Source organism: Sorex fumeus, unplaced genomic scaffold, assembly GCF_029834395.1.
Source record: "Sorex fumeus unplaced genomic scaffold, SorFum_2.1 ptg000015l, whole genome shotgun sequence".
Classification (NCBI taxonomy): Eukaryota; Metazoa; Chordata; class Mammalia; order Eulipotyphla; family Soricidae; genus Sorex; species Sorex fumeus.
In genome coordinates this window covers 5,984,169-6,004,453 of record NW_026606072.1, presented here as the reverse complement: position 1 = coordinate 6,004,453, position 20,285 = coordinate 5,984,169, and the positions used below count along the sequence as shown (strand labels likewise).

The window sequence follows — 20,285 nt, the reverse complement described above, 5'->3', positions numbered from 1 at the left end:
GCAAGGAGGCGTGGTCAGTGACAGCACAGAGGGAAGCAGCCTTATCTCCGCGCTTGCTGCCCTGCCCCTCACACATCTTTAGAAACACGGAACACTGAGACACTTTAGAACACTTTAGAAACACCAAGACACTGAGTTCATATCAGAGCAAGACTTCTGCAAGGATCAGTAACACCTGAAAGGAATGACCAGATGAATACGATCCAGCCTTCTTGTCTCCTTTATTCGAGTTTACTGTGCCATGGCCCCACCTCCTAGAAACATAATTGACAGTGAGCCACCTCAATCACACATGCTCCCACTCATCTGCTTCTTTGGGAAAGCTTCCTGTTCCTCTTCTGAAGCCATCAACCCTTACCAAGACAGGAGGCAGCGCCCGCAAATCCCACTCACCCTCTACTGCATTTCTTTGGGGAGCACATTTGTAGGAGTGTGCAAAGAATTCAGCCTTGTCCACTCACACCTGTAAAAGTATACCTGTGTGGACAATCTGCAGCTATAAAAATATACACATACAAAAGGACAGCTACAAAATGATGGTTCCTGTTTTCTTGGGTTTACATTATAAAAATCAAGGATTTCTCACTAAGGTAGACTTAGGGGGTTGCATTATGATATGATCCCATGCCTCCTTATCAAATAAAGATGAGTCTCCACTCATCTTTATTTCCATGAACTAATGAACCAGTCAGTGAGGACTGGAAGGGGTTAATACTATTCATGGACAAGGTACAAAATTCAGGGGAAGGTCACACAGTTATTCTGTTGTCAGGAAGAGTATTATGAGTCAGGGAAGGAGAAAAGTATTTTAATACTGCCCTTTGGGTCTCTCTCTCTCACTTTTCCTTCCTTTTTTTTTAAAGCACTATGAATCACAACACAGTCACTGAGCTACAGCAGACAAGCTCTGGAATTTCCACTGATGTGTGACCTAGGGCAGCCACTCCACATTCAATGGACAAAGTCTGGTGCTTCCTACAGAGTCAGCCTTGGGGTTTGGCCCACGGAGAGTCAGCAGGAAAGGCCTCACAGGGACTCTCGGTGTGGTGCTAGCTTCTCCTCAGGGTGTACGGGTTCTTGGTGAGAGGAAGCACACTCAATCCCTGTGCCTCTGAGTATGATACCAGGCAGGGTCTCATGGCGGGAGTCCCAGATAGAAGAAGGCTCTGTCCCTTGGGCAAGGCCAACTGGTGTTACTTGGCTCCACATGTGTTGATGTTTTTCCCATCCACAGCATCTTCCACAAGTGAAATGTGATAATCAGTGGACAGTGTGAAGTGAGAGATGCAGCCCACGAGGCCTCGCAGGAATTGCCTGCTAGTGTGCAGAGCAATTTCCTTCATTCCACCTGCCAGGAAGTAAGAAGGAGCTGAGGTTAGCCCTAGGGAAGGATATCTTATTGAGACATTTACATATCTACTGACCCCCAAATCCCTTGGCTCATAGAAAAAATAAGGGCTATGAGTGCTTACAACTGTTCAGTCCATCACAACCTGTCTAATTTGTCTAAGAATCTTCGGGTTGACCTGGATCAATTTGATATACAGTCAGAGGTTCTAAATATATACCTTCTGTATAATTTCTGTCGGTATCTAAAATGCTGTAGATGTAGTATAATCTAAATATTGTAAATGTTCCAAAATGTTCTGTCATGTCAACAAAATGTAGTATAGAGTTAGAGATGATGACATCTTAAACAAAAATAAATACACTGCTATTCAATGCTTTTGATTAAGTTCCACATTGAAAAAACATTACTGGGATAAAGATCTCTTTTCATGTTAATGTGTCAGCATTAACAGTCTCAGCTATTCATAGAAATACCACTCATTCTATTTCTGAGAGGACCCAGGGAGACAGATTCTCCTTCCTCCAAGTGAATTCAAGAAGCTATATTTAGTAGATTCCTGTCCCATAAACAAGAAGAGAATGACTTTGCTCGTGCCTAAGTCCAAAACACAAAAGCAGCTAAGTGTTTTCTGCCCCCTGGCATGAGTCAGAAGTTCAGAAAATGGAGGAGTGAAATATTTGGAGAATGTCCTGATTTCTATGTATCTGGCTGATCCAATGAAGAATATGGCTTTGGGGTTCCCCAGCCTAACAAATGCAGGACTAACAAGACAAAGCATTGCAGTCATTTAGGTTAATCAAAAGACACCTACCCACGTACAGAGCTCCATGCATGTTGAGCTGCCGCATCTTGCCAGGAGATTTGCCTGTTCTTGCTCCATAGTCATCCACAGTTATCTTCCCCAACTGGCCATCCCTGTAAAAACCACCATGATTCTGAGAGCTTCAATCAACCATGCACTCATTTTGTGTATAAAGTATTGAAGTCCCTCTGATAATGTCAGGCAGTTACTGTGCTAAAAGACAGAGCTGTAAATGTGAAAGAAAACATTATGCCTGGCCCTCAGGAGACTGGGTCTAGTGAGCAAAGCTAAAAATATCTAATTGCATGTGACAATAGTTCACCACTTGGTAGAGGAATGCCAGGGTGCTGTGGAAACACATAGGAGGGGCATCTGGCCAAGATCAGGATGGAAAATTATTGGTGAGAGGGTGGAGAAACCTTATAGGAAATCCTGTTGGAGATCAGTTCTGTGGGATTGGGAGAAGAAGAGAAGGAAAAGGCTAAGAGAGTAAAGAGGAGGTTTGGGAATGACAGAGCAGAAAGAATTCCAGAGTGAGGAATGGGGAGGTGAAAACTGAAGCCAGAAGCAGGTGGTGAAGGAGCAAATCTGTTAGGATGCACCGCAGGGCAAGAGAGACCAAGAGAACTGAAGGGGTGGCATGAGGTAAGTTTGGTGATGGGGTGTCCTGAGGTGAATTTGGTGATGAAGTGGCCTGAGGTGAGTTTGATGACAAAGTAGTTAATCTGAGGTGAATTTGGTGATGGGGTGCCATGAGGTAAGTTTGGTGATGGGGGTGGCCTGAGGTCAATTTGTAGACAGAGTGGCCTGAGGTGATTTTGGTGATGGGGTCCTCTGAGGTAGGATTGGTGATGGTGTAGCCTGAAATGAGTTTGGTTACAGGAAAGTCTAAAGTGAGTTTTGAGACAGTGTGATCTGTGATAAATTTGGTTGTGGCTCAAAGTACAAAGAGAAGCATCTGTAGTTTGAAGATAACTCCCAGGGATGGCAAAGAGTGACTTAAAAGTTGCTAAAGGACCCCCATCCCCACACCAAAGAGACTCCGAGACAGAGCAGTGACAGTATTTTCTCTGTGGCAAAGGCTTTGCAGTTTTCTCAGCTTATTTCCAAACATGTCTAGCCCCATGAACTGTCTTCATGGATATATACCTGTTTCTGTGCTCTTGGGGTGCTACCAACTCAGGTCACACTTTCTTTTTTGTTGCTTTTTCCTTTTCAAGTAACTATTTTTGTTTCTTGGGTTAATAATCTCTCATTCTCTGATTATATCAATAGCCGGTATTTTGAAATCACTTTTATATTCAAGGTTTCTGTTTCCTCCAAGTGGTTTTGCTATGTCTAGTTTTTCTGAGGTCCATCTTCTATAATGGAGGCATTTTCTAAGAGTGTAGTGATTTCTGGTCGCCACTTCAGAGATTCGTATGTATCACTGGGGCAGACTGGTAGCCCTTTGTGCGTTGGGGATGGTTCTGTGCCCATGCATAGTATAGTACTGGGCGTCATAGTACTGTGGTCAATCATTCTCTTAGGGATTTCTGGATTTTCTTCTCCAGTGCTGTGGCAAATAGGCCTGGCTGTTGGCATCCTGGAATTTAAGGAGGGAAAAATGCTAGATTTCTTAATATCCAATATACAAACTTGTACAGTTACCAACCTTTTTGTTGCTATTTCATACCTATAGAACAACAGGGCTTATTCAGGGCTTATTCTTATTTCTGTGTGCAGTGATCACTCATGACAGGCTTGGGGAACCATATGTGGTACCAGATATTGAACCCAGGTGGGCCATGTGCAAGGCACATTCTCTATCCACTGTGCTATGGCTTTGGTCCATAGTTCCCATCTTTATGTACACAGTACAATAATCTGATGTTTAGTTATTACTAGTGTCTATAATACTCAAGAGGCACATTATTATTGGGATGGGCAGAATAGGGTGACACCCAATGGTGCACAAGTTCTGCAACAGTCCACTGCTTGAGGGTTTTTGTATCTGTGCTTGGGAGTCCAGCAGTGTTGGGGATTAAACCAGGTCTCCCACATGTAATGCATAAGCTCAGTGCTTGGAGCTATCTCCTGGAGATAGCTAGCTCCAGAAAGATCCATTATTTCACTTTCTCCAGAGCACATGCTTTCATTATATTTTCCATGGTCAGTAAAAGGCACTGTGGTCTGAAAACATTACCATCCAGCACAGTAAGTAATGTGTATTATGCTTCTTACTCACTGTTTACTGCTCCAGCCAGAATGCAAGAACATTCAGGTAAGAATGCTAAAAATGCTGGTATTCAATGTTGTATCTCACATGTCCCAAATAGAGCATGATTCACAGCAGTGGGTAAATGAACAACAAATCTGTGGAGCTTTCAACATTATTTGAAGTAGGATTAAATACAATAGTCACTGACCAGGGCTGTTGTGGAGACTGGAGGTTATGCAAGCAATGAACAAAGCATCTGATACACACATGCTCTACAAAGAGCAACAGAAGACTATATTTTTTTGTTTTTTTTCTTTTTGGGTCACACCCTGCGATGCACAGGGGTTACTCCTGGCTCATGCACCCAGGAATTACTCCTGGTGGTGCTCACAGGACCATATGGGATGCTGGGAATCGAACCCAGGTCGGCTACATACTGGGCTAATGCCCTACCCTCTGTGCTATCGCTCCAGTGCTATCGCTCCAGTCCCAAGACTTTGTTGTTATTGTTTTTAGTATCATCATCATTCTCATCTATAAAATAGCATTGTAGAGATAAGTGTAAAATACCTGGTGTCCTGAAGATGATATTAAATGAGGGTGAATTTTCTCTTTTTGCTAGAATGCCAGCAAGACCAACATTACTCAGAAAAGACAGAATAGTAAGCAGTCTCCCCTGGGAGATGCCCTCCTAACTGATTTCCCCCATCTCTTATCCTGGAGTCTGTTGCAGAGAATTAAAGGATCCATTCAAATCTTCCTGCCATACTTGACATTCCGGGTTTTGTTTTGTTTTGTTTGTTTTTTTTTGTTTTGTTTTGTTTTTTGTTTTTTTTTTTGCTTTTTGGGTCACACCCAGCAATACTCAGGGGTTACTCCTGGCTCTGCATTCAGGAATTACTCCTGGTGGTGCTCAGGGGACCATAAGGGATGCTGGGAATCGAACCCAGGTCGGCTTTGTGCAAGGCAAACACACCTGCTGTACTATCGTTCCAGCCCCAATGTTCATGGTTTTGACTCGGCTCTTAGACCTAGACCAGATCTAGGCTGAGATATACCTCCGGAATATATGCATGAGTCTTCCTACCCATCAGGTCCAGGTCTCTGTTCCTTCTGTTTACTTTTCACAGCAACCTACCACCCATGCGGACTATAAGGATTATGTGTAGTATGAAGGTAAGAACTTGAAGAATTACACATTCCTTTGTATATTTCTGAATCATCTCTTTTAAGGATGAGCAGGAGAGAGAAAAGAAGGAATTAAAGCCATGAATTCAGGGGTATTTGGGAGACAGGTGTGACGATGATCATTTGGACTTATATTCTAGAACATAATTGAGCTTGAATCTGTTCATGTGGCTTTTAATATTTATCTCTTTTTTCAACAAGTCAAACTTAGGACTTTATCAAGGTGACTTTCTCAAAGACATTCTAGGCAAGGTTGTTCAGCTGAGGGGCAGGGATCTGCTTCAGTGTTCAGACACACTCTATGATGAAAAGTCAGGTGCAATGGATGGGGAACTGGAGCCATGTTGCTCCTACCACAAACTTTATGAGAGCCAAGGGAGCTGATCATGTTTCCATGGCTTTGCTGATGGCCTACAGACCTCTCAGAAGGAGCTGTTGAAAATTTTCACAGAACCTGAACCAGGGACACTCTATGGTTCATCTCCTAAAAACTTCTAATATGTTAAGATTTACATTTCATTATTAGCTATGTTTGGGCCAAAGTTCAGTTTCTCAAAATAGGTCATTAAGAGTATGGCCACAGGCAGCAGAACTGTCATTTTTGTCTTACTTTTCCATTGATTTGTCACTTGTTTACAACATTGTGGGATTTTAGGAGCTTAGCGTCATACCTCTAAATGTGTGTAATTCTGATAAACCCGGAGTAGCACACCATATTAGATGGAATGTAATGTAGAAGGCAATCAATCTCAATTAACAAAATGTCAACACAAAAAGCTTAACCTGTAACAACATCTTAGTAACACTTATACGAGGGCTTAATGGTAAGATACAACAATCTTCACTAAATTTCTCCTGAGGAAACAATTTTTAATCATTCTTTTAGCAAATTATTTATAATAATCAATATAAAATAAATTATCGAGGGTCTGCTATGGGGACAGGCATAAGGGATGGTTGAGAAAACTGAAGATAATAGTGGTGGGAAGGTGCAATGATGGTGGGATTGGTGTTGGTATATTGAATGTCTGCAACAAATCATCATGAACAACTCTGTAAACCGCAGTGTTTATATAAGGTATAAAAAGTAAAGGCCCTTCCATTGATCATCGATTTGCTCAAGCGGGCCCAGGAACGTCTCCATTGGAGACTTTGTTGTTACTGTGTCTGGCATATCGAATACTCTCGGTAGCTTGCCGGGCTCTCCGAGAGGGGCGGAGGAATCGAACTCGGGTCGGCCATGTTGGCTGCGTGCAAGGCAGACGCCCTACCCGCTGTGCTATCGCTCCGCTCGAGCAAATCAATGAACAACGGGAGGGCCTTTACCTTTACCTTTACCTTATATAAGGTATAAGGGGAAAATAAATTTTTTTAAAAATTAAAATTTTAAAAATGGATAATTATCATCTCTTCTACCACTGAACTTCTGTGCCATCCCTCCACCAAAAAAAGAGAGACCTCACCTCATTCCTCCCATCCATTTTTTCTTTTTCTCTCATTTCGGCCATATATTTCAACTGGAATTGGTAAAAACTGAAATTTTAAGAGAATGATTCACCCAAGGAAAGTGAGGAAAATGCCCTCTTTGAGGAGGACTATATCATCGGGACAAGTGCACAAGGTTTCTAAGGTAAATGTGATGTTTAAAAAAAAAGCAGAAAAATCAGAAAAGGAAAAGGAATAAAAGGAGGAGGAGGAGGAGGACAAGGAGGAGGGGGAGGACAAAGAGAAGGTAGAGGAGGAAGAAGAGAAATAATAATAATGATGAGGAATCTTCAAAGCCCTCCCATCCAGTAATGTCATCTCACAAGAAATAACTACATCTTACTAGGAACTACACCTTGCTGATGTTTGCAACCATGTTGTCCTGTATCCAGCAAAGCTCTGCCGTTTGAGGCCACTGTGTGCAGTGGGAGTCTAGTCTCTCTAGCCTGTCGTGTAAGTGAAAGGCATGATTGGTAAAGGGAGTCTAACTGAGCACAATCAGGAGGCAGAATGAGAGGCAAGCAGGATAATGAGACTCAGGGAAAAGGCATTCAGAGCCCATCTCCATGGAGCTCTGTCTTCTGTGGACATTGGACTCACCTGACAGCCTTGACTCGGTGCCACCGACCATCGTGGAAGGAGCCATTCACCATGATGGATGCCACACCACTGCCCAGGTTGTAGCTAAAGACATCAGAGAAAGAGAAGATGGAGAACAAAATAAAACTCTGCACAGGCTGACACCAACAATTCTCCTCACAGAGTATTTTGGCACTTGAACTGTTTTTCTGTTTTGTTTTGGATTTTTGTTTTTGTTTTAGTTTTTTGGGGTTTTTGGGGGGTTTACTCCTGGCTCTGTACTCAGGAATTACTCTGGCGGTGCTCAGGGAACCATATGGGATGCTGGGAATCAAACCCAGGTCAGTCACGTGCAAGGCAAATGCCCTACCCGCTGTGCTATTACTCCAGCCCCTCAAACTTGTATGGTTTCTTGTATGGATACAACATAGTTATAAAGGGTTGCAATTTCCAATGGAGACCATGAAGGACCAAATATTTTTTAGTTGTTATTAAAATACGCACAACAAATTTTACCATCTTCACTTTCATGTGTCCATGGGCAGCAGTATTAATGCTTTGCAAACAACCTCCACATTTCCTCATGACCTTGCAAAGAAGCTAACTCTGCCTGCCCGTCAACGCAGAGACACTCCCTTTCTCTGGCAGCCTCTATTCTGTGTTGTGCCTGTAGGAATCTGATTGTGATACATGTCTCCTATAAGAAGGATCATAGTTTTTCCTTTCTGGACAGGCTTATTTCATATAGCATATTGTTCTCAAGTATGATTTTCCCCCCAAAGTCCCATAGACAGCAACACCAGGAACAGGTTTTGTTCTTCTAGACGTTAGGAATAGCATTACTCTAAATCATTACCAGATTTTATTTAAAAATGCTGTGTTAAATAAACTGCTCTCTTCTTCCCAGAATTCTATGCACTCCCAGAGCTTCATAGTTAGAGAGGGTTTGGAAATCGGGTTCTTACCCATGGAGTTAAGGTGGAACCATACAGAGTGTCAGCAGCCCTTAATTCAATAAGGCTGACGTCCTCATAAGAAGAGGACAGGTGGACACAGAGGGGAGAACAGCATCTGCAGATGGGGGCAGAACTAGGAGTGATGCAGTTATAAGCCAAGGGACACCAAGGACTGCCTGAAACTCCAGACATGCTAAGAAACACATAAAACAGGTTTTCTCTCAGAGTCCCCAGGAAAAAGCAAAACAAAACAAAACCCGTGTTGCCAGTACCTGCATTTTAGACTCCCAACATTTGACTTGCGAGAATATAAATGTCTATTGTCTGAAACCACCCATTTCATGGTCATTTGTTACGGCAGCCCCTGGAAACTAATGCATTGTTTTCACTTTTTACAAAACAAAAACAGAACAGAACAGAACAGAACATTGCCGGAGGGAGTCCCAGAGGTATTAGGGGAATTTGCCTAAAATCCCAAAGCTGCTGTGTACAAGCTGAACTTGGCATATTATCCACTGCCAGCCCCCATTTTACTCTGAAAGCAAGTCTACTCAGGTCGCTTCTGATTTTCTCTTTCAGTTTTCCAGATACCTAGACACCCCGGGACCCTCAGGGTATCAGAAGACTCGAGCATGTTTACCAGAGAGAAATAGTCCTCTTAGCCCCGAGTTCATTCAATTACTCGGATTTAATTGGATTCAACAAATATTTAGTGAATGACTACTCTAGCATGGGCAGGGGCCCAGCAGCCCAGCCCTCCCCTGGGTAATGGGACAAGGCCTGTGTAATCATGCTTTTGAAAGCAAATGTGTCCCACACGGCCTGGCTGTTGCGCTCCTCCTTTAAAAGCACGTGCTGCTCCTCCTCTCGCTGCCCAAGAGTGGGGAAAGCCGTGAGCAAACCTGTGTGGGTGACTGAGCGCTGGCAAGTGCTCCTTCTGAGCCCAGCGCCAGGCCAGAAAGTGCACACTGTTCTCCAGGGAAAGGACTCTTGAAGAGAGAAGGCTCAGAGAAGTCACCCAGCCCATCGACCTTTACCCAAGAATAGAATTTGGGGGGACTTGACATAGCATGGGACGAAGCTGTCACTCTGACCCTGGAAAATCCACTGTTTTCTAATGAATTTTCCCACATCAAATGCTCTTGGTAGGAAGCAGGGAGTAGGTGGAATTTTCAGCTCGCAGGATTTCCTGGCCAAATGTTGTGGGAGACATGAATGCAAACGAAATGGGTGAGAGTGGGTTGGAGGAACTTCGCTGAATTACCGTGGCTGGCATTTAGGAGGGAGAGCGCAGTGTGGGAGTAAGTGCCGGGTTCTGGGTCAGAGGAGCCTGTCTTCACTACCCCCCTGACCAAGTACCATCTGTCACTGTGGGAAATTTGCTTGACTTCTCTGGGCCTAAGTGTCCTTCTCCTCAAAGTGAGGTTAATTGTGCCTTCCCCGAAGGGTTGTGGGGAGTATTAAGTTAAGCTCACTCAAGAGCACAACACTTAGTAAGCACCAAATGAAACACCCTCCACCCAAAGTATATGCAGCACCTAATGCAGCCCGGAATCTCCAAGATATCTAGAAAGGAGAAAGTGGCCACCAAGAGTTAAAGGTATCAAGCTGCACCTGGTAGAGCAAGTGTGAGTGTGTGCGTATGTCTCTCCTCTCTCTCCTTTCTCCTCTCTCCCCTCCCCTCCCCTCCCCCCTCCCCTCCCCTCCCCTCCCCCCTCCCCTCCCCTCCCCTCCCCTCCCCTCTCCTCTCCTCTCCTCTTCTCTCTCTCTCTCTCTCTCTCTCTCTTTCTCTCTCTCTCTCTCTCTCTCTCTCTCTCTCTCTCTCTCAACAGACTGTAAATATGTAACCCAAAAGGGTTAGGAACACCCAGCGCTTAGCATCAAGGTGTCCTGGTGTAACTGCAGGGAGGCTGACTGGAATGTGATTGTAATCTAGCAACTAGAAACCTTTTCAGCTGTGCTGGGACAAAGGACAGGCTGTTCTCTTCTGCCCTCTTGCATGATGACATTCTTGATCGCACAAAGGGTCTGACTGCTCATGGAGTCCAACCTATATCCTGAACGCAGGGATTCACACACCAATGGAAAGCAGGGGCTGTGGGTGACACACAGTCGCTACCCCCATGGCCTGACTCTCCAACCCCTCACTCTGTTTGATTGCAGACTCTCTAAGCAAGTTCCTGTTCTCCAGGCAGCCTGACATGTGACCTTGGACAATTGTCACACATTAATGACTAGTGATAAATGTCACTTTCATTGGCAGAGAGTCTGAGGGAGCCTTCCTGAAAGTGCTTTCTCTCTTATTCCGGGTGGTGATTATCTATCTCAAGGTGTTTATGTACTGAAAAGGTTTTAGGATTGTACCCTCAGCATTGTGCACTTATGTAAATGATCTCTCCAAGAACAACAGCCAAAAGAAAGATTAGGGCAATGGAGTGCATGAGTAAGTGAACATAAATGAACATGTATGGCATGTCTGATTTCTCTCTCCACATCTGGGGAACTGGGTTAGGATGAATTGGTTCTCCCGATCCAAGTGGGCCTTCTGAATGTGCGGTAGTGCGATGGCCGAGTTCAGGTGCAGCCTGGGACCCACTGGCAGGTGAGGCCTTTTGGAAACCCCTCAACAGCCTCCGTGTCAGGACACGTCTTAGCAATGTTCTCTTTACACTGCAGCACCTTCTATGACATGGGCCCTTGCTCTTTGGTCAGACTTTCCTGAGGTCTGATATCTTCCCTCTGCTGCACTGAACTGTTCTGGAAATCACATGGAAAATTAGTGGGAAGTCCAGTGACTTTTCACAAACCCACTTCCTGCATTCTATGGTTCATGGATAATCCTCAAACCAAATGGAACAAAACAAGAAAGCAATGCCCTTAGCCAAGTGTCCTGATTCGCTTTTTTTTTTTTACTAAATCCAGCATCAAAGCCCTATGTCACTTTGTAAAGATTTCCATTGTTTTTCCTCCTCCTCTGGCAGAAGCAGCAGGAGGAGGAGCATTTAGGTGAAGAAAGAATTTTATTTAGCTTGCTATTGTTTTTTTTGAACCTGGATCAAACATCAAAGCCTCAAAAATGGCTTGCCTGCATACTAGAACAGCCCATGGAGACAAAGAGCAAGGGCCCATGTCCTAGTAGGAGCAGAGAGATGGTACTCAAGATATGGCACTACCTGACATGTGGTAGATCTGACTCAATTCCTGGAACCACATATGGTTCCCCAAGCTTGGCCAGGGGTCACTCCTGAGCACAGAGCCAGGAATAGACCCACCCCCGCCATAATATACTAAGCACAAAGATGGGAATAGCCCCCCAGTCAAAACCAAAAGGAGTCTAGTCATAATAACTACACTTTACAGAGCATTATAGACTGCCTCTTTGCTTACATTACCAATAGGAGGAAGGTTCTAGAAAACAGAAAACCCATAATCAAGGATAATCCTTTTATCTTAGGGAAAAAAGGTATTTTTAAATTTTTGATCACTTGATCACTTGACCATCCCATTACTCATCAATTTGCTCTAGCGGGCACCAGTAACATCTTCATTCATCCCTGTCGCGTGCTATTGTAGTCCAGTGGCGTCTGCTCGCTCCAGGAACACGAAGAGCCTCAAACAGATAGTTCAGGGTCTTGACGAAGAAGTTTGACCATCTCGTAGGTGAGCGACCATGTGATCTTTTGATATCCCGTGGAATCCAGTCAGTAACGGCTTTAGACCAGCGTCTCCAAATCTCATTACGTGTCCAGACCATCTGAATTTTGATGCCTTGGCAAACAAGACAGCATCCCTGATTCTTGATTGTCGATGGAGATCGGAACTCCAGATTCTTTTCCTCACTTGAGTGAAGCGTGATACTACAAGCATAGCTCTTTCGATTACTCTTTAGGAGACCCAAATAGCATTCTCAACCTGTTTTTGTAGAGCCCAGGTCTCTCTTAAATTTTTATTTTATTTTATTTTTGCTTTTTGGATCACACCCAGGAATGCCTAGGGGTTACTCCTGGCTTTGCACTCAGGAATTATTCCTGGCAGTGCTCAGGGGACCATATGGGATGCTGGAAATCAAACCAGGGTCAGCAGCATGCAAGGCAAATGCCTTACCCACTGTACTATCGCTCCAGCCCCCAGGTCTTTTTTTTAATTCCAAGCAATCTTTTGACCTTGAGATTGGTGGAACCAATGCCAGGGCCCAACAGTACTCAGCCCAGTGAGCTGGGGACCACCAGGACCACCCAGCAGTGCCTAGTGGCCTCTCAGGTTACACCTAGCAGTGCTTTGACAGGAGAGAGAATCACGTGGTCCCAAGGACCTGAGCATGCAAGGCAGGCACCCACCCCTGGGCATCTCCCTGACCGGGATGGTCATTTCTGAAAATCACTGCCCCTGGGGTTGGGAGATCTGACAGCCATGTGTCAACCAGGTTTCTATCCCTGGCCTCCCAACATCGCCAGGGCATCTATACCATCACGTGGCCCTGGAGTTCCACTTCACTGGCACAGCAGGACCTTAAAGCCCTGAACTGCTGGCACTGCTGGTGGAATACTGCCAAGAGAAGCTCTTGTCTCCATGGGCACTGCTGAGAGTGCTATCCTCCAAAAGTCGTTATCCCTAATAACTTGCCCCAGCAGAAACTGTCTCAAGCCCTGTGCAAGAACACACTTATATCCCCACAACTAAGGCCTCCTTTCGGACAGAGCCACGTGAGCTTTAGAGGAGTCAGATGGCTGCCAGCAGGGTCCCTGGGGGTGGAGTGCAGGCAAAGTCCAGGCTGGTGGCCACTGCGAACTCAGTTTCTTGTGCTCGGGGCATTGCATCAGCCAGGTGCTTGCTGACCTCCCCACACCTGCTCGGCGGAGTCTCTGCACCTGGCCAGGAGGCCACCCACCTCTTCAAGGGCCAAACTGCTGTGCGCTCATGCTCAGACTGGGAGTTGGCGATAACTCAGCAGCGAGCCTGCAGCTCCAGGCCTGGTCAGGGGGGACAGTCCAGCACCACGCGCGCCACCACAACTCCACGCTTAAGAGGAACACACGGGGCCAAGTTCCACAAACCCGAGAAAGAAATGGTAACTTAAGAAATGTGTCCAGGCAGGAACGCAGTAGGCAATGGCTCACCGTGGGCCTGGGGGCCGGGGAAGGGCTGGCCAGGAGCCTGTGTGGAAGCTGCTGGGAGCTGTGGGGTAGCTCCTGGACAGATCAAGTTTCCCTGCTGGGCTGGGGCGGGGGTGTGGGGGAGGTGAATAGATTTAGCTGGTGGTTTTAGGGGGGAAGTCGAGCCTCCCACCCATGGCTGAGCTACTGTTTCACTTCTCTTTTCTGGGCACAATCAGGCACTTGAGGCCTTGGTGAGGTTAACCACAGGAAAACCACAAGAAAATGGCTTCGCAGCAGCCAGCCTGCTGCAGGGTGTGAAGAACTTTATGTGTGACCTTGGGCCCAGCCAGCAGGGTGAGGGGCTAGGTGGGGAACAGCGGCTGTGGTCTGTCTGCTCTGACCTGCAACCACACAGCTCTCACAAGCACCCTGAGCCCCCAGCAGGTATTTCTCAAGGGGCAAGTGTGACTGGTGTCTCCTCGCTGGAAACCCTGCATTGGCTGCAGAAGCCAGAGAGGAAGGATGCTGACGAGGTTGCCAGTCACCCCGTAACACCCAAGGAAACCCCAGAGTTCAGTCTTCATCTTCTTTATGCTTTGACTCCCTTTGGTTGCTTTGTCTCACAGGATCAAATAACCCCCATTCCCATAGGGAGCACCCCTGGGCCTTGTGGGGTGGCAGCTGAGAAGCAGCAGAGGGATGGAGAGGGGGCAGGGATGTGCAAAGGTCAGCAGACATCAGGATGGCCCTGGGGGCGGTGAGCACAGATGCCTGAGAGTTTGCATTTCTAACAATGCCAACCCCTGCTCCAGGCCCACTAGGTGAGAATCAGTGATCTCGGCTCACCCACTTGAGAGCAAAATCTCTAGAAAAGGTTTATTTATTTATTTATCTATTTATTTGGTGGACCAGCCACCACCATGCTGAGACCACTCTCCGCACACCTGAAGGTACTGGCAGAGGGACAAAGTCACGCGGGTTCCGGGGCCGAGATCTCCAAGCCTACTCGGATTGGGGCCGAGCATCCTCCACCCAGATCCTCCAAATTCCAGTAGGCGGGGGTCACACCTACCAACTGGCCCCCTGGCACTGTGTAATCCCATCAGCGGCCAAGACTCAGAGACTATAAAAACCAGTTCCTGGAACTGCGCGGCCGCATTTGCGGCCGCGCGACATCTTATTATAACATCTCATTCCTACTTTGACAAACTGGCAGGCTACCGAATGTAGCCTGCCCACACGGCAGAGTCTGGCAAACTCCCCGTGGCGTACCCAATATGCCAAATACCAGTAACAATGATGGGTCTCTTTCTCCTAAAGAGCCTTGAATATAATCTCAGGGCTAGGATGAAGGAGACGTTACTGGGGCCTGCTCAAGACAATCGACGAATAACAGGATGATCTGTGATCTGTGATCTGTGATTTGGTGGATGGGAGAGTCCATCAGGCAACACTCAGGGGGCCCAGGGCCCAGGGCATGATGATACCTGGCCTGATTGTAGACCTGGCATGCTGGGTCAGCAGTACAATGTTGCTCGGGCTCAGCTGGGCGATCCCCAGCCATGTGCTGGGCACATAGCTCAGGCTCTCCACACACCAGGTGTGTACTCCAGCTTTTGAGCCATTTGCCCAACCAAGGAGAAGCTTTTTCATCTTACACCAGCCAGTTCCCATTCCTTGGGGAGAGTGTGTGTGTGTGTGTGTGTGTGTGTGTGTGTGTGTGTGTGTGTACCGCAGGGACCCACCCTGATGAGACAAAGGTAGTTTTTCACTTACTGCCACCTATCTGACAAATCTGAGAACAGTTAAGTTTGCTCTTCAAAAAGGTGAGGAAGGTCTGGAAAGATAGTATAGTGGGTAGGGTGTTTGCCTTGCATGCAATTGACCTGGGTTCGATTCTCAGCACCACTGACCCCAAGCCTCAGCAGGAGTGATCTCTGAGCACAGAGCCAGGAGTAAGCCTTGAACACAACCAGGTGTGGTCCAAGCTATATAGGCCATTTCAGTATCATCCACGAAGCATGAGCAAACCCCATGACATGCAGACCTCCAAGGATTGTGTGTGCCTGATTCTTTGAAGTGAGAACCACAACTGGGGCCTCTCCTTCCCAGGCTGCCCAACTGTACAGAAACAGAATCCAAATATTAGTGAGCATACAGCTGAGAGCCCATGTCCAGGGCTGGCCTTACCCACGTCCATTTTCTCCAATTCCTTCACTTCCAAATGGGGGCCACAGGGTAGCCTCCTACTAAAACTGGGGCCGCTGGATTATTACTGGGTTACTGGGGAATTATTTTAGGTTTTGAAGCCCAAAGGCAGCTATCTCACCATCACTGCCATACCACCAGAGACAATATATAGATAAACAAGAACAGTAGGTGTCACAAAAACCTCATCCACTAAAATAGAGGGAGGGAGAATTTGAACCTCAGACTGTCATTTGCCGATCTCTGATCTATCAGGTGGATTCTGGATGGATCAGGAGTCTGGAGCTGAGACAGTCAAATCCAGCCACTTCATGATCTGTGCCGCCCAGGGAAGCCTGCCGTGTGGTTACCTGAATACCAGAGCTCCATCGCGAAGGCCCAGGGAAATGAAGTCACTGTTGGATCTCATGGGGCTGTCTCCCCTCCACAGCAGCAGGCCATCCTTGGCAGTTGTCTTAAACCTCATGAACGCATTTGATCTCGAGCCTGAAACCCTGGAGGAAACACAGAAATAATGGCACTTCATCAAGCATTCTCCACCAACCTCCTTTTCTGAGTGATCCCAGTTTGGTCTGTCTGTCCCACTCCCCATTATAAAGACTGTCCAGGCTTTTTGATATGGAGATTCAAAGATATTGAAAGGGGGCACCCAGAGATCCAAAGGGGCACCAGCCTTTGGAATCCCACCCTCAGGACAGCACTGGCTGAGCCGAGCAAGACTCTGGCCAAAGCCACTGCCTGGGCTATACCCCCAGGCCCCACCTCCAATTTCCCTGTCCTGCCACTCAAGGGCCTCTTGGTAGGCGGTAGGGTGAGCTCTCTTTCTTGACTGCCTAAGGCTCAAGTTGGCAATTGTTGAGTTGTGGTACTGACAGAGGATGTCCACTCTGGCCTCACTTTGAGGTTAAAGAAGAGATCACCAGAGAGGGCCTCCTGGGCCGAGACCAGTTCAGCATTTCGGGGGATGATGGGGGAAGAAGAAGCATGATTTTCTTATAGAGAAACAGGTGAGGTAGGACTGAATAAAATCGAATCCTACACTAGAGCAGTACTCATTGCTGTCGGTCTCTTCTTTTCTCGCCTTGCAGGTCCTTTCTATTCTCTGTTCCACATCCAGGTCCAGGATACAGAGCGCATTCAGTAGGGAAGACCTTACCTGTGTATTCTGGGGACTGATCTGCACAGAAAGCCTGCCTTGCCTTCCCTTGTAGGGCCTAGGGTAGCAGGGCATTGCCACGACTCCTTCCCCACCCAGGGACCCAGAGCTCCAGCCCAGAGCACTGCCTCCTCAGCTTCTCCCAGGTTTCCTATACATTGATTGAAGTAAAGTCGATCAGATGGCTGCAGTGATTGGCTAAACATGAGAGCATGACCTAATACTGTCCAATGAGATAGAGAACATTTACCAGGAGCATTCTGGGAAAGATTCCTTCCCTTAAAAAACAAAAACCAAAACCACTAAAAGCAAAAGGTGGGGCAGTAGGGTGGGGGTATCATCCCTGTCTTCCCCAACCCCCTTCAGTTCTACCGAATGTACTTGCTTTAGAGTGACCTTTGTAGGCTGCTGAGAATGGGAACAGCCCCAAGAGAACATGTTGAAGACAACGAGTCAGAAATGGGAGAGAGATTTGAATCTCTGGTAACATAGTCAAAGTTTGGTCTATATCTACATGAAAGAATAACCTTTGTGTTTAAGATAATTTGTGCTGAGTTTTCTGATACTTGCTGCTAAAAGCACCTAATTGACACAGACCCTGAAGTTGACATTTCCCTGGGGCCTCACACACATGCCTGTGTACACACACACACACACACACACACACACACACACACACACACACACATATACACCGTCACAGGTTTCAGAGTCATGATTCCTCCTTTCTTCAAAGCCTCTACTGCCCCAAACCACCCCATGCCGCTCACTAAACACAACAGGGCTGAAGACTTGTGACCTTTCAGACCGTCCTGCTTTCTGGGAATGGAATGTCCATACCCATGTTTTAGGAGAACAGACTGAAGGAAAAGATTCTCTCTGGGCTGGAAATCAGAGGTCCTTCCCCAAGTTATTGACAAATAATGAAGCAGAATGAAAGCTGGAACAGTGGGCCCTGAGGTGGTTCCCAGTTAGCCTGATAGCTGATAACCCAAGGAAAATGTCTCTCAACTACTTCGGTTCCAAAGTTACCAAACTAAGGGCCTTTGGTTGAGCGCTTTGCCTGATTCTGTGAAGCAGTCAACCAGAAAGGGAAACCAAGTTCTAGAACGGCAGCGAAGTCAAAGGGACAGGGTAGCAGCATGTTAAAAGTTACCAGAGATGGAAAGGAAATGAATGTCAAACTACACACGCCAAAGCCAAGCTCCCTGATGGGAAGATTTTGCCTAGGGCCAGCTTGGCCTTTCCCTGCAAGCAGGAGATGCCAGAGCGTCAGTTGACTTGGAGTCTGGCTCAGTGTGGGAGCTTCTGCTGCCCCAGGGATGAACAGCCAGGGCGGTGGCATGGGTGTATGCCTGGCCCTGCACTCACACCCAGAGGAGGACAGCAGAGCCCCACTGGTGAAGACGCAAAGGAGGACATGAACCTAGGGTGGCATCTGGCTGCAGGGTGCCTGACTCCAGGAAGAGCTCCCGACTGTGGTCAGACAAGAGCATGGAGGGGGCCACGTTGCCAGGAAGTGCCTTCCTGGCCAGGCTCAAGCCGCAAGTCCTGCTGCCCCTCTCCGCCTGCATCCTACACATTCCAGCACTGGGGAGGCTCCTCTCCCCAGGCCCTTAGACCCAAAAGGGCTTGGGTTGCTTGTCAAGAGGCTGCTTGATGGGCTACATGCATGTTTGTTTTGTTTCACTCTGTTCTATGTCTATGTTTATGTTGTGTTTCTCCTCTCCCTTGAGGGGCCCTGGTTAAGCTCATTTCTCTGAGGTGGGAGATAGTCAGAAGTCTTATGGGAGGATACTGAAAACATCTTCCTGCAAAGAGACAAGAAAGGCATCTGTTGATATACATACCTCTTGAGGATATCTGGATTGTCATAGGTCAGGTAACTGCGGCCAATAAACTGCGGAATCTCAATGGGCTCGGTGATAGCTGAGAGAGAACAGAGAATGGAAGTTACTAGCCTGCAGTGCTCTCGACCCCAGCACTTAACCACGAGGGAGGACAGAACAAGGGTCAGCCCTTGGGGAGGGGACATTGAGTGTTCCCTTCTGGGCTACCCTTGGCCACATTAGCCTGGAGCTAGTGATTGCCTGATGTCCCTTCTCTGGGGAGTGGTCATTGCTGCTATTGACCTCAGTAAGACTGAGAAGAATGTGCAATATGCACAAACATGATCGGGACCCAATTCTTCTAGGGAGCTAAAGAGTAGGTCTTGGGCCAAGCAGGGAGCAGCTGAGGATGATTCTAAATGTGCTTCAAAGGAAGCAGAGGAGATCATCGCCAAACCAGGCCCATTGGGATTTCTGGATTTGAGACCAGGACCTTGAGACCAGTGGCAGAGTACAAAGATCTCTGACTTTCTCTGTACAACCATATTCCATTATATCACTAATCTGCCCCACCAAGCACTGGGGCAGCAGAGAGGAAAGAGGAGGGTGGCTTCTATCCATTTTATGGGTAAGACCAATGAGGCCCAAATAATATCAAATATTTGCTCCAAATTCAGCTAAGAGAGCAATACAACAAGAACTGCATGGATTCTTCTGATTCCCAGGCCCAAATCACTCTTTACTTTCTAATTTTTTAGAAATGCAGTCTCCTCCTCCCAGCTCCTCGTCACTGTGTTTTCTTTAAAAGAGGAAGAATTGCTCTTTTACACACATTTAGCAAAAGAATGGATTAAATAGTCATGTTTGGTGTCACACACTAGGAAAAAATAAGGAAAATTTTTTAATGAAGGTGATAAAAACAATATCTCTTCCCTCTTTTAGAAAGACACAGAATTGGAGGCTTAATGAAATTACAGTAATATGAATCACAATGTCAAAGAAATGTACGTTATGAGAGTGAACAGTCAACTCCTAAATGAGTTATAGCTTTACAAATGTATGCGACGGTTGCAAAGATGGCACTGAACCCAGGAAAATGTATGATTATTTGACATTATGAACAATGGGTGGGAGTTTAAACAACCTGTAGACATTAACCAAAATAGGAAGGAAGGGATGGAAGGAGGGAAAGAAGAGAAAAATAGGAAAGAAATGGAGGAAAGAAGGAAGGAAGGAAGGAAGGAAGGAAGGAAGGAAGGAAGGAAGGAAAGAGGAAGGAAGAGAAGGAAAGAGGGAGAGAAGGAGGGAGGGAGGGACGGATTACAGCAAACTGAGAATTCATTGACAATGAGATCCCATGTTGGCCAGTTGCCACCAAATGTTTCCCAAATTTTTTCCACAAAAACAAAGGAAAGAGAGAAAGAAGGCATGAAAA

The 20,285-nt window shown here is 46.5% G+C and overlaps 1 protein-coding gene and 1 long non-coding RNA gene across 2 annotated transcripts in view; one reads left to right on the top strand and one right to left on the bottom strand.

Moving 5' to 3' along the window:
* Window positions 1–204: 204 nt before the first annotated feature.
* Window positions 205–20,285, bottom strand: part of EGFLAM (EGF like, fibronectin type III and laminin G domains) — a 189,438-nt gene continuing 169,357 nt past the window's right edge. Inside the window, exons 20-24 of the mRNA XM_056112223.1 lie at window positions 18,872–18,950; window positions 16,216–16,359; window positions 7,627–7,710; window positions 2,163–2,266; window positions 205–1,348 (exon numbers count right to left, since the gene is read on the bottom strand). Of these exons, the coding sequence (XP_055968198.1) occupies window positions 1,194–1,348; window positions 2,163–2,266; window positions 7,627–7,710; window positions 16,216–16,359; window positions 18,872–18,950 (566 nt within the window). The 3' untranslated portion in view covers window positions 205–1,193. The remainder of the gene's footprint in view (window positions 1,349–2,162; window positions 2,267–7,626; window positions 7,711–16,215; window positions 16,360–18,871; window positions 18,951–20,285) is intronic.
* LOC130021444 (uncharacterized) lies at window positions 2,509–16,916 on the top strand. Its single transcript, XR_008792156.1, has 2 exons — window positions 2,509–2,798; window positions 16,121–16,916. It is a non-coding gene; the product is annotated as an uncharacterized LOC130021444 (long non-coding RNA).